Source organism: Microcebus murinus, chromosome 2 (assembly GCF_040939455.1).
Source record: "Microcebus murinus isolate Inina chromosome 2, M.murinus_Inina_mat1.0, whole genome shotgun sequence".
NCBI classification, from domain to species: Eukaryota; Metazoa; Chordata; class Mammalia; order Primates; family Cheirogaleidae; genus Microcebus; species Microcebus murinus.
The window spans coordinates 78,904,936-78,919,918 of record NC_134105.1 but is presented as its reverse complement, the minus strand read 5'-3'; the positions used below and the strand labels follow the sequence as shown (position 1 = coordinate 78,919,918).

Below are 14,983 nucleotides of genomic sequence, written 5' to 3'. Positions count from 1 at the left end.
GATAATCACTATTGGGACATAAAACAAAGCCATGTTTTTATAAAAAAGAGGATATATTGGTCAAGTAGCTTCCTGAAATTGGAATTCAAGCTCTTGAATAATACTGAAGCTCCAATATGTTAGGATAAGATTTAGTGCTTTTATTTGTGAGGTGATTGTAATCAATATGGACTCCTCTTTGTGCTCTCAGTAGTAATACAGAAAAACTTCTGTTAGATGCAGAATTCTACTTTGTGTGTTTTGGCATTTCAGCTGCTTCCCAGAATAGTGTTAACAGACCAAGCAATGACAATACATAACTCTGATTTGATTTCATGTATACTTGGCTCTGGATCATATTCTATCATTTCTTAAACTAAATAAAATTAGCGTAGTTAAATTTTCTCAAATTCTGTTTTCTGCCTCTAAAATCATCAGTACATTTTTATTGTGTTACTGAAAATTATTGGGAAAACCAAAGGCCAAATTCTTTGATGAGAGAAAATCTTCTATAAGTAATATACCCTGAGTCTGAAAGGGTTAATGGACTTCTTAAAGTGCTCAATTTATCCAGAGAGGGAATCCTATGACCCTGTTAGGACCTGGCTTTTGTCATTTCTTAGGAAGAATATAATTTAGAACTCTCCTGTGTTATTCTTCCAGCTGCTTAGTTATTGATGATATTGACTTTTAGTTTTTAAAAGTCTTGCTTTTCAAAATTATTTTTAAAAGCTTTCAACCATTCACATGCTATGTTTTTATTTTATATCACTTTTCATTTGGGATATTATTAAGTCAAATCCTTGGTAACCATTCTCCACAATTCAATTTATTTTTACCCAGGATCCATTGAATTCAACTCATTGCCTTTTTGGAAAAGGTTAACCTAATATTTCATGTTCTGTTATACTTTCTACTTATGCTATGTGAAAGAAAAGTTACTGTGATAAGCAGCCAATAAATTACATTCAGAATATTTATTCTCAAAAGTTACATTACTATGTCGACATAGATAAACATAATCATTTATCACAATATGGATTGTGGAAGTAAAAACTAAAATAAATGCAGCCATCTTTCTTGCATGTTACCTGGGTTGTTGGTTTTAAATGTTGGTCAGAATAAATATCTTCAAACAATTTGTCTTTTTATCTCTCAGTTTGAATTAATGTATAAGATTAGTAATGGTTCAAACTGAATAGACAAGCAAAAAGCTATTTTATAGCAAGAAAATGTTTTCAGTTTTTTGTATAAAAATGAGATTACTTGGATTTTCTAATATTGGCTTTTGTTAGTAGGTTGCTTTGGTATTATTTCATCATAAGAAATAAATCATTTAAAACTATAGCTTTATTGTGTATTCGTTATCCAGAAGACACAGATATCTAACTTGATAGATTGAAGAAATATATCTGTCATGTATAGAAATTACTAAAAATAATCTTATCACATTTATATTATGCTAATACAGCAAGTCTTAGTAGAGTGAATATAGTATACACCTAAATCTACTGACTATAGAACTTAGTTTTTTTTGGTAATGGTTTTATTGATATATAATTCACATATCAATAATTCATCCATATAAATTATAGAATTCAAAGGTTTAGTGTATTCACAGAGTTGTGTCACTATCACCATAATCATTTTCATCACTCTGAAAACAAACCACATATCCTTTAGTTGTCTTTCCAATTTCTCTCCAATTCACCAGCCCTAGCAACTACTAATCTACTTTCTGCCTTTATAGATTTGCTTATTCTGGACATTTTATATAAATGTAATCACACAACATGTGGTATTTTGTAACCAGCGTTTTTCACTTAGCATAATGTTTATATGTTCATCACATTATGAATTTCCCAAATTTCTTTCTGTTATTCATATCTAATTCCATTTCATTGTGTTGGAGAACTATTTTGTATGATCTAATTCTTTTAAGTTCACTGAGGCTTGTTTTTTTACCTAGCATATGGTCCATCCTAGAGAATGTTCCATAAATACTTGAGAAGAATGTATATTTTGCTTTTCTGGATTGGAGTGTTCTATAGATGTCTATTAGGTCTTGTTGATTTATAGTGTTGTTCAGGTCTTCTATATCCTTTTTGTTCTTATCCATTGTTCTATCCATTATTTAAAGTTGAATTCCATTATTTAAAGTTGAATTCTTCAACTATTATTGTTTAAATGTCTATTTTTCCCTTAAATTTTGTCAGTTTTTACTTCATGTATTTTGGGCCTTGTTGTTAGGTACATGTGTGTTTAAAACTGTTATATATTATTGCTAGATTGGGCCTTGATCATTATCAAATATCCCTCTTTATCTCTAGTAACATTTGTTGTTTAAAATTTATTCTAATATTAGTATGGGCACTCCAGATTTCATATGGTTGCTATTTATATGATGTATCCTTTTTCATCTTTAACTTTCAATCTATTTGTGTCATTGGATCTAAAATGTGTGTCTCCTATAGACAGCACATAATTGCATCTTGATTTTTATCCAATCTGATGGTATACATTTATACTGGCTATTATAATTTCATAATTACCTATACTTTACTATTGACCTTTGTTTTTTCTTGTGAATTTGAATTACTATTTGTGGTTACTTTCTGCCTGAAGAGCATCCTTCACTGATTCTTATAACACACATCTGCTAGTAACAATGTTATGTTTATCCAGAGAGGGTACCCTCTCTGCATAAATGGAGAACTTTAAGAAAAGATAATGTAATGTTTTTTCTTGTGCATTTTTAAAATTTTTCTGTGAATGTCTACATTTTACTTTTAGTTTTGAAAGAAACTTTTATTGGGTATAGGATTCTTGGTTGAAAATTCTCTTTCTTTTAGTGCTTTGTATGTCTCATCCCACAACTTTCTGGCCTCTTGTTTTGATGAAAGTCAACTGTTAAACTTACTGGAATTCTCTTGTACACGATGAGTTATTTTCCTCTTGCTATTTTAAAGATTTTCTCTTAGCTGTTGACTTTTAGTATTTTGACTGATATTCTTTGTGGAGACCTCTTTTTGCTAATCCTATCTCACATTTGTTGACCTTCTTGGGGCTGTTGTTTGATGTTTTGTTCTGCTTTTCAAAAATTTAAATTGGGCAAATATTCAGGCATTATAGCTTATATTTGTTTTTCCTTCTTTCTCTTTTCCTCCCCTTTTGGTACTCTCATTATAGTGTTTTGGTTTACTCAGGGGTATACTACCTATCTCTGAGGCTCTGTTATTTTTTGTTTATTCTTTTTCTCTTTGTTCTTTAGACTGTGTAATCTCTAAATTTACTGATTTTTTTTTTCCTGCCAGTTCAGAGTTACTATTGAGGCTCTCTAGTGAATTTTTCTTTTCAGCTGTTTTTCTATTTCAGAATGTTCATTTGGTTCTTTTTTATAATTTCTGTCTCTGTATGGATATTCTGTACTTGATCAGAGATTGTCATCATACCTTCTTTATAATGGCTGCTTTGAAATCTTTCTTAAATTTGACACCTGGGCCCTATCAAAGGCAGTTTCTGCTGCCTGCTTTCTTTCCCCTTGTGTATGTATCACAGAATTCTGTTTCTTTGCATGGCTTGTAATTTTTTAAATTGAAAACTGAGCATTTTAGATAATATATTGCAGCAATTCTGGATCCTAATCCCCCTATGGGGGAGCTTATTGTTGTCGTTGAGTATTTGTTTAGTGACTTGATAGACTGTTTTAGGGAAATCTGTTTTCCTCCAGTGTGAATCTCTGATACTGTTCTCACAGAGTGCAGTCTTGGACATATGCACAGTGATTCTGGAATGACAGTGGTCTAGCAGGGCTCTCTTTGCATTTTCTCTCATATCTGTTAAATTGTCAGTCCTTTTTGCTATCACACCCATCTCTTAATTCCACTGATTTCTGGTTAATTTCTCTATTATTTTTGATAATACTGTGAGATAAGAATTGTTCTGCAGTGCATGATTTCAGTTGAATTTGGGCCCATTTGCAGGGGTGGATTGTGACATGAGTCCTTTGTGGCTGTGACCCTAGGAGCCTCATCTTAGCTGTCTATTTCCCTGTTTCTCTTTGGCGAACTATCTGCCTTATGGTTTAGTTTCTTGCTTTCATTGAACTGTACCAGCCGCTTCTTAATTTTTTGCCATCAGAATTTATATTGTTTTCAAGAGTACTCTCAGGCTTGAATTTCTTCACATTTGGGTTCAAATAAAGTCAGTTCATTTGTAGAGAACTATGTGTTCTTATTGCCTGCCTTTTCTGGAAAAATCTCTGGGCCACATATGCAAAGGTGGGGATATGGTCAGTAGCTTGATTCTCTCAGAGTGACATTCTTGCTTTATAGAGCAAGGTGTTGGCTATGGGCAGTAGCCTGTGGTCTCCTCAGCTTGCTGCTCCTGTGGTGCAAATGCCAACCTATAAGTGACATGAGATAAGGGTGATCAGGGTTATTGGTATGTTGTTCCTGAGATAGAGCCTCTACTCTGTGAATAGGGACTGGATGGAGCAAGGAACCCCTGATCTCTCAGGTGCACTTTCCTGGAGTTTAGTTTCTGTGTAGCAGGGGGCTGGGGAGGAGATGGGAAATGCTGGCAGCCTGGTCCTCCCTGGGAGATACAATAGCCCTCAACTAGAGGTGTGGCTGGGAGTGCAGAGGGAGCCCTGTGTTCTTGGCTACACTCATCTGAGGTAGAATGACTGTCATTCTGAACTGGAAGTGGAGAGGATAGGAGTGGGTTATACTTCAGATGTCACAGACCCTCACTGCTCTTACCCGGTTTAGTAGATTTCCTTGAAATAATATTTCTTCATTGGCTGTTTGCCTTTAAGACAATTTCCATGACTTTGAAAGGTTGTTATTGTTACTAATTTGTATTAGTTGTGTTTGTTTTTCTGGGAGTTGGTTTACAGAAGTCCTCACTCTACCATTCCGAAGTGACCTCCTAGTGGTTATGTCTTAAAAGAAAACAATTATTTATTGAGCTATTCAGATGACATTTAATACTGTTTAAACATGAGGTTAAAATATTTTCTACCAAATACTTCAAAAAGCGACTTAAATATACACTTCATCTTTGGGTGAATTTAAATGTAAGTCCCACACTCAGAAGAACTGAGTTCTAATTCAATTCTTGCTGCACATTAACTGTGAGCTCTTTGGCAGCTTACTTATCCACCGTCAACTTATTTGCTCATGCAAAGTATTGAGATAATAGCAGCTGTTCATAAGTTAAATTAGATAACCCATGTGAAAGCTATTAAACTTTTAAACTCTAAAAACTTAAAATGGAGAGTATTGTTATTACCACTTTAAATCAAATGCAGAATGAAATGAAGTGCCTCTTTTCTGATTTTATTCTTATCTAAGAATATTAAATATAAAATTTATCTTAGAGAGTCATTTGTTATAGTTCCATGATTTTTAAATCCTTCATATTATCATGTAATATTCTTATAAAATCAGCTAGGATATCGCCTAGCAAATGATTACTTTAGATAAGTTTATTGTGGAATTACAACAGTGGAAGGGGAAAACAACATTTTTAATATATGTCTAGTAGTATACTAAATTGTTTTATCTAGTTATTTATTTTAGGTTTTTTTGGCTAGTTTTCTGTGAATCATGATATGGGTTCATTTTCATCTGTGAAAAAGATGAATGTGATCCAGTAATTTTCAAAGAATCATAGAATCTAGATTTGGAAGGTTAATCTTGGAGTTGGTCAAATCTAGTAGGAATTTCATTCTCAGGACCCTTGTCAAATTCCTAACCCAGCCCCTGCGTGAACAAATCATGGGTGGAGAACTACTGTTGTACATAGCCTCTGAATTCTATTTTCACTCCACTTTAATTTTTAGGTTGTTTTTAGTTTGGAAAATATGTATCATGCATTTCATTTGTTCTTTACTACAGTTTTCTAATTCAGGTGTTGCCCCATTTTACCTATGAGAAAACCAAAGATTAAAAATGATAAGTGATTTACTCAAAGTTATATGACTAGTATTAATTAAAAACCACATTCATGATTTTTGAACCACTGTTTCACAAGCATGAGCATGTGTTACTTACTTGGTGCTTCCTATCAGAGGTTCAAAGACTAAAAAGAAATCTGTAATTCCTCAACTCAAAGAATTCACAGTTTAGGATGGAAGAAAAATTCTTAAAGCAGCAGTTACTATTTAGATTGGTATACTCAGGTAGAGATTTTTGCATTGTCTAAGATGAAAAAAACAGATCTAGATTAGTTTGGAGAATCTTCTGGAAGAGGAAGACTTTTAAGGTAGACATCCAAATAACTGCAATAATGTTAACTAGGGTGATTTCTAATACAGTCTCAGCTGCCACTTTTTAATTTATATCTGAATCCAAATTTTCCTCCCTTAATTTCTGTAATCTTCATTCTTCATTCTTTACTAATACAAAATAAATTAAATCTCTTCCATGTGAAGCTCTTAACCTACTGAAAACCTTGTTATCTCTCCTAAATCTTTTCTCCAGGTTTTTCTTCAGATATTATGAATTGCTTTACAATACATTGTTGTAAAATGCTGGAAAAAATGTTAATTGAATTAAACAGAATCCTTTGCCATCATGGTTCCTCTTTTATGGTGAAAGTACAGTTTGTTGTTTGTAGTTGATGTTTATTTGTTTGTGTTTCTTGAAGATTTTTTTTTTTTACCAAGAATTGCTTCTGATAAATTAGTAAAATTGAAAATATAATAGGAGTTACTCCAGTCATATTTTTTTCCATATTTAATTAGTCTATTAATGTAAGCAAAGGTAACTATTTGAGAAACCACATAACATTTTAGATGTACATTTTAACTTTTTGTCAATTCATACCATTAAAATTGTTTCTTTTTTATATATTTTTTCCTAAAAAAATGACTCCTTAGAAGGAGTTAGAACTTTTCCATATGAATCTTTGTTGTATTGGGATCTTCCCATAGTGAATTTTTTTTAAAACCAGATGTAGGATTTCTCACTTAGTTTTCTTAGACCCTGTCTTACAAATTTGGGTCATTCTTCTAATTTTTTAGATCATATAATTTTATTTTCTCTTATATTTTATAAGGGCTTTCTTTCTTAGTTAAGCTTTTATTTAGGGGAGTATGGAGGGAATCCTAAATAAAATTTTGATAATTTAATGCTAATATATTTATATATGTTTATACATTGTTTATGCTATCCTCAGAGCATCCTGGCTTTAAATCCTCGCACACAAAGTCATGCAATTCTACGTTCCACTTCGGCCAAGAAAGTAGACAAGAAACATTGGAAAAGAAATCCTGATAAGAACTGCTTTGTAAGTACCACTGATAATGATTTCATGCTGAAAATGATTTTTTTCCCCACATTGTAAGACAAGATTTTACTTATACTTAGAAATACATTTAAGTAATAAAGTACACCTGTGATTATTTTCATGTTTTATATTTGAATAGTCTGAAAAATGGTTTTAATTTTATTGCTTTACAAATATTCTCAAATAATTAAAAAATCCCAAATCTGAAAACGGGATGCTCAATTGTTAAGTATACTGAAATCCAAAACACTTCTGGTCCCAAGCATTTTGGATAAGAGATATGCAACTTGTAAAGTTGTATTCAGTATTTTCTTTTTATCATCACATTAAATAGACAGTGTAGAATAAACTCCAATCAACCAAATTTTAAGAAAAGTCTCTATTTGTTCAAGTGGCAAGTATAAACAGTGAAAGGAATTGTGTTAATGTACATTTTGGAGACAAACTCTTCCTAGTAAAATTTTAAGAGGATTTAAGCAATCCTAATGTAATGATGCATTATCCTAAGTTTTGTTTTCTCCATTAGAAAATGGTCATGCAGACATACATACAAATAATTTCTAAAACCCTGAATATGGTGATATCTTAAATGTGATTAAAATAAATATATTTTAGAAAAGAAGAAAAATTTACATGCACACTTCTGTTTGTTTGTTTGTTTGTATTTTTATGGGTCTTGCTCTGTTGTCCAGGCTAGAGTGTGGTGGTGTCATCATAGCTCAGTGCAACCTCAAACTCCTGAACTCAAGTGATACTTCTTAGTTTGGTGCCAAAATTTTATTTCTTATTGAACATCTACTATTTCCAGAGAAATACAGGAACAAAACAGTATTTCTCTGAGATTATTGCTAGAATGTTACTTAACTGAGCCTGTGAGGTAATTACAAAGCTATGACTGTGAGACCCTAAATAGAATATAAGTATAACCTTAAAGATCATATTTAAAATGTCCTCTTAGGGTATATAAATTTTTTAATTTGAGAAGAACTTTCTTTTTACCTGATTTCCCAGAATTTATTTTTACAAAATTAATATTTCCAAATTAATTAGTGAGACAATGGTATTAGCTTAACATTAGGTTTTTGGAACTTTATATATATATATATATACCTTATTATAGTATGTATTATTGTAGTTTGTTTTTAAGTGCTTCTTTCTTTCTGCCTACATTATGAACTTTTTGAGGACAGAAATTGAGGATGTCTGCTCATGTGTGTTTGTGGTTTATCTAATTTTTAATTTTTCTTTCATCAGCCACCCAGCAAAGTGTTTTTAATGAAAAAAAAATAGAAACACAGAGAGTCAATATGACATGAAAAGGTCACTTAGCCACTTAATAACAGACCTGAATTTGAAATTTAGTTTTCCTTGCTCCAGTTTTGTGAGTTTTGCTTTCTACCATGATGCTTGTCATAGAGGTCTCCGGAAGGACATCAGTGTGGTCCAAATTAGATCAAGGAATGGGCAATTATAAGGCATGATCCTGTATAATGATGTGAACATTTGAAGGGCATTGTGAAAAGAATCAAATAATTTTCAAACTTAGAAAGCCCTTGAAGAGTATCAAGTCTCAATTTCTCATTTTAAATGTGAGAAATAGAATCCAGAGACATTAGATGACTTCCCTAAGGTTTCTCATTTATAAATGATCAAACTATTCATGATCAGAATTTAATCTAGAAATAGAAGCTTTCTCTATTTTTATTGCTGTTATTATTTTTATGGAAATCAGCATTTTATTTCATAATGTGATTCTATAAATTGAGTTGCTTATTTTATCTTTTTTTAAATAACTGATCAAGGTTCAGTGTAATCAGCTTTCTCCATCAAATATACATTGGCACAAATTTTTGGAAAAGCAGTTTGACAATATCTTTCACAATGTTCATTAATACTTATTGTGTTAGTTTGCTAGGGCTCCTATAAAAAGATACATGGGCTAGTGGCTTAAACAACAGAAATTTATTTTCTCACAGTTCTGAAGGATAGGAGTATGAAATCAAAATGTCAGTAGGTTGATTTCCCAAGGCCTCTCTCCTGGGCTTGTGCGTGACATCTTCTCCCTGAGTCTTCACTTGATCATCTCTCTATGTTGTGCTTGAGTCCAAATTTTCTTTTCTTCTAAGGACACCAGCTATACTGGATTATGATTCACCCTATTGACTTTATTTTAATTGCCTCTTAAAAGACTCTGTCTCCAGTCACATTTTGAGGTACTAGGGATTAGAATTTTAACATATGCGTTTTTGTGCAGATATAATTCAGTCCATTAACAATATCTTTAAATTATCTAACACTTACATACAGTAATTCATCTTCTACTAACATATCTTAAGGAAAGAATAAGCAATGTAGGTAAAGTATAAAGAGGATTATCCTAGGCATTATTTATTCAGTAGAGAACAATGTGGAGGAAAACCCACTGAATTCCAACCACTGGGTCACGGTTAAGTAAATTAGAGCAAATCCATTCAGTGACAAATTGTGCAACCGGTAAAAACTATTTTTTAAATAATTAATAATCTCGATAACTATTCACAGTCTATGTTACATGAAAGAGCATGAAGCATCATTGCTTTTAGTAGTGATTATGTACACTTATACTAACCTTACCTTTATATATATCCACAAAGAATAAAAGAAGATATACTGAAATATTAATGGGGATTATATTTTTTTTCTTGGCTCTTTTATATATTGCAGGTTTTCTGTAATCAGCAAGTATTAGTAGAAAAATAAAATGAAAGCTTTAAATTGATGTTAAAGTAATAAATAAAGTAATAATCTCGGTTTATAAGATCAGATTTTGCTCTGGGTGTATATCAGTTTGAGAACTCTGTGTAATACACATCAGTTACCTAGAATGGTGAGGTTTATTCCCAAAGGGGAAATATGGAGCTATGGTTGAAAGTTATCCTCAGTGTAGTTAAACAATGCTATTCCTGGCTGAACATGGTGGCTCAAGTGGTTATTCTTAACATTTTGGAAGGCCAAGGCAGGAGAATTGCTTGAGGCCAGGAGTTTGAGACCAGTCTGAGCAACAGAGTGAACCCTGTCTCCAAAAAAATAATACTGTTCTTTTGCTTTTTAATATTATCCTGTTTGTGCTTCTATAAAAAATGGAACGTAAGTATTACCAAAAGATGATTTTTTTAATTTATGAATTTTAATACTTATATTTTATAATCATCTAAATTAAAAAGCTATACATTAAAACAAACATAACAAACATAACAGGGATGCTCACACAAAAGCACCAATGAAAGATTGCTCTCTCTAGCCAATGCCAAAAATGGGGCAACCTTGTAAGGCAGAAAACTTTTAGACAGTAACTGCTCTACTCCAACCAAACACTATAAAAAAACAAAAAAGTCCATCCCCATGGACTCCTACAAAAGCAAGTGGGAAACCTAGACTTCTGCCCTGTAATGGGATAATGAGATGTCCCAACACCCCTTATGGTGTGGTGTCAGAAGACTAAGCAGGAAGCCAGGTCTTTTATGCCTGTACCCAGTAACTGAGCAGGAACAAGATGCCAGTAAGGTATGAAATTTTCTTCTTACCTCATTGGCATCTCATTGCTCTTTCATGGTTTCTTTGTCGATTAATCCTCATCTCACCCCTAAATATTTACAGTTGCTGGGAGCCCAAATCTCTCTCTTCCCCTCACCCCATCTGTCTCTTTCTTTTAAAACACTCACTACATTGGTTATTTCATTCTGTCTCCTCACTTTTAATACCACCTTTAGACCGATGATTCCTTTATTTATCTCTCTGGCCTGCATTTATATCTCTGGCTCTATAACCAAATGCCTACTGAATACCTCCATTTAGTTGTCATATCAGCATCTCAAACCTAACATGTTGAAAAAATCCAAATTATGATTTTGCCTCCAAAACATGTTCTCCTGGAAGAATTCTCCATTCATCTTTTCACTTTGAGCAAAATATCAGCATGTTCAATTTCTTCATTTTTCTCCCCTCCATAACTAATTAGAAGATCCTTTGGCTAGGGGTCTTCAAACTTTTTAAACAGGGGGCTAGTTCGCTGTCCCTCAGACCATTGGGGGGCTGGACTATAGTTTAAAAAAAACTATGAATAAATTCCTGTGCACACTGCACATATCTTATTTTGAAGTAAAAAAAACAAACGGCCAAAAACACCCGAATGTGGCCCACCAGCTGTAGTTTGAGGACGCCTGCTTTTGACTATGCCTTCAAATATATCCAACATCTGACTACCTGTTACCAACTCCACCAATACGTTCACCTGAATTATTGCAATAGCCTTGAAACCAGTCTCCATGCTTATAACCTTTCCCAGTGAAGTCTATTTTTAATAATACATATGAGTAATTATCTTAAAATTTCTGTGCTCAGAATCTTTCACTGGTTTTCTATCTTACTTGGAGTTTGTACAATTCCCTTTGCACAGCTGTTATCTCAGAAGGTCTTCTTTGGCCAACCTAATTAAAACTCTAATTTGCCCTTCCTACCTATGTCTTCTTAAACTTCCCTGCTTAGGTTTTCCTCACAGCACTCTTCACTAATACACTCTATTTTTTTACTCACAGTTTGTTTATTATCTTTATTTTCCCACTAGAATATAAAATCTGATAATATGGGGATTTTTGTGTTTTGTTTCATTACCTGTATTACCAGTTTCTAGAACAGTGCCTGGCACAAAGTTGGTGTGCTCTAAATATCCATTGCATGAGTTCATGCATGCATGAATGAATGAATGAATATGAATAGGACTTTTCTGTTACCTATTCTTTAATACTAGACATAAGGATTACATATTTTTTTGTATAGTGCTTTACAGTTCCCAGAGTACCTTTGTATATTGTATTTGATTTTTACCACGAGACATGTGGAAAACTCAGATTTGTTTCCTCATTTTACTGATGACAGTGACTAGGCTGAAAAATGTTAAATGATTTGCTTAAGCTCATTAAAATTACTTAATATTGCATCCACATCTAGAATACTGGTCATCTTTACCAAGTGTGTCCTTTCTTGTATGTGACTTTACCTCCTTAGAAAAGATAAGATTATGAGAAAATATATATGTCAACGTTAAGGAAAATGCAGATTGTAATGGTTATCACATTTGTGACCAGTTATCTTATATCTTTTCTGAAGATAAGCAAAGAGTGACATTTTTAGGCAACTCCCTGACCACCAAATATAAAAGCTTTATTTATTTATTTAAATTTTGCTTGATTTTCTAATATTTTGCTTTGGCTTTACAATGTTCTGCTTTTATTTGCTTCAGATAATCAACTGACTTATCACTCTTTGCACATCTGCATCAGGGTTGTGGGTTAGGTTTCTTTGAAGTCTCAGAGAAGAGATTTTTTTTGAGGCATTGTGTAGTCTTCTCTCACTATTTTTCTTCCTTCCTTTTTTCTATTTCTTTAATGCTTGAAGCATTCATATTTCAAGCATTGTATTGGATGCTATTCAAAGATAAATAAAATCCTCAAAATAAATATTCTCAAATTGTTTATGAAAATACATACAAATTTTGTATAATAAATAAATTATAGGCTTCTTAGAAAATAGACATCTGTGTGACTTGTGAAAGTGCCGTAAGAATGGCAATTCTGCAACTTTTGCCCAGGAATTTCTTCATTTGGCAATTTAATACCATTCTAGTACTAATGTAAATTCTGAATTCAGTAAGGGATTCAAACTGGCAAATGTGTTTATACTGGTTAATGAAGCACGAAGCAGTTATTTCCAGTATCTTTTAAGCAGGTGTTCTATAACTGCTGTTTATTTTTGCCATTTTTGAAAATGTTGAACGGTCCTAATTACATAAATATTTTGTACTCATTTTCAATGAGCAATTTTTGAAGACCAAAAATGTTACCAGTCAGAAAACTTACCCAGAGTAAAAATAAAAAGGAAAGGCAGTTAATGACGGACAATTATTAGACACATATTTAAGAATTTTAGCAAAATTGTTCTAAATACATGACACATAGTAGGTGCTCAGAGTAAAAGAAAAATAAAAAATAGGAATAAATCATAATGTATATTAAGAATTTGCTATGTGCAGTTCTATTTTTAATTGCTTTTTGTGGAGTAATTCATTTAAGCCTCAGAACTACCCTATGAGGTAGATACTATATTTTATCTCCATTCCTAGAGGATTGAACTGAGGCACAGGGAAGCTTAAGAAACCTGTCCAAGTAAAGGATAGAACTAGAGATTGAACCTATGCAGTCCCCGGAGAGCTCTTTAAGATGAGTTTTTTGGATAAGGAAATAAAAAATAAATCATTGACTTTTTTCTTGTAGAAAATGAAAATGACTAATATATATAGATTTTCATAATTTTTTTCTTGTTTGAGCTTTACAATCTTAGTTAATAGTTTGTTTCTGCATTTATTCCATGTTTATAATGGGCCAGGCATTGTGATGCTGATTACATTGAAATAAAGATAAATATAAGCCTTGCCAAGTTCTCTCATTCTTTTGAAGAAATATCAGTAAATAATAATAGTGCCCTTTTGAAGGAAGAACAATGAAGGGATTTTAATTATCAGTGTCAGTTGGTCACATTTGCCTTTAGCTGGATCAATCTAGCTTTTAGTGTGTGGAAGGTGGATTTAATGAGGAAGATGGGAGACGAGGACTCTGGGACTGGTGTGAAGGTTGGAAGATAAATGGCAAAGACCAAAAGACATGGGTATGTAGGAGAGAGGATAAGCTGGAATCAATTTAGGAGGTAAAACACACGCAAGTTGAGAGCTGACTTTATGTGTGCCATACATTGTTTATAGGGTATATTGAGGGGAAATGTCGACGATTCAGTTTGGGACCTTTTGAGGTTCTTGTGCCTGTGGGTCATGCTGTTTAGTTAGAAGAGTTGAAGCTCATTAAAAGGTCAGTGATAGAGATGAAGAATTTTTAATTATCAGAATGTATACTGGTAATTAAAAGCCTATGGTAGGGTTACCCAGAAAGATAGTGTGGCATGGGAAGAGGGTGTATGTTAGACCTTTGGGATTAGGATGAGGCAGATGAGGCACTTACCTCGGGTATAAAATGTAAGGGGCTGCTATAAGACTCAGTGATCAGGATTCATAATAAAAAAAATAAAACAAACCATGCATATAGGGGCATACCTTTTTCCTTTTACCCTAGGCTCAGTGGCTCAGCATGGCACTGAACACAGAATGGAAAAGGCAGGCAGAGATGAGAATTTAGCTAAGAAGCATTACAAGAGGTAAGATGAGAGAACCGTAAGAGTGCAGTGGAGGATTTCCTATCAAGGAAGGAGAGGTCAATATCTTTTTATTCTAATACATAATTTCTTGTGTTCTAAATATGGTTAGTTTTTATATGTTTGGAAATTATCCTTGAGGTTTGCCTTGTTGTCTGGCTCCATTTTTCCTTCTCAAGTTTCATGGCTATTAAGGGATGAAATCCACTTAGTTAATTAAGTTAGCACTCAATCTCATTCACCCTTGCTTGGATAGCCAGCTACTTGGTTCTGTTAAATTTGATATAGAATGCAGGTTCCAGTATTGGTATATCAAATTCACAATATGGATTCCTATTTTAAGATCCAAAGCTAAATGAACTGTTGACCAGATTCACAGTAAAAAGTAATCCCTGTTCTATTTTTTTTTCTTTAAAGTGAAAGCAATATTTATTCAGAAACTATAGAAAGTCTACTACTACACAGACAGAAC

The 14,983-nt window shown here is 32.9% G+C and overlaps 1 protein-coding gene across 1 annotated transcript in view; it reads left to right on the top strand.

The window, feature by feature from the left end:
- The window catches only part of DPYD (dihydropyrimidine dehydrogenase), a 796,846-nt gene that overhangs the window by 36,321 nt on the left and 745,542 nt on the right, over positions 1-14,983 (top strand). The window contains exon 2 of the mRNA XM_012791012.3: positions 7,165-7,275. Coding sequence (XP_012646466.1) covers positions 7,165-7,275 — 111 coding nt within the window. The remainder of the gene's footprint in view (positions 1-7,164; positions 7,276-14,983) is intronic.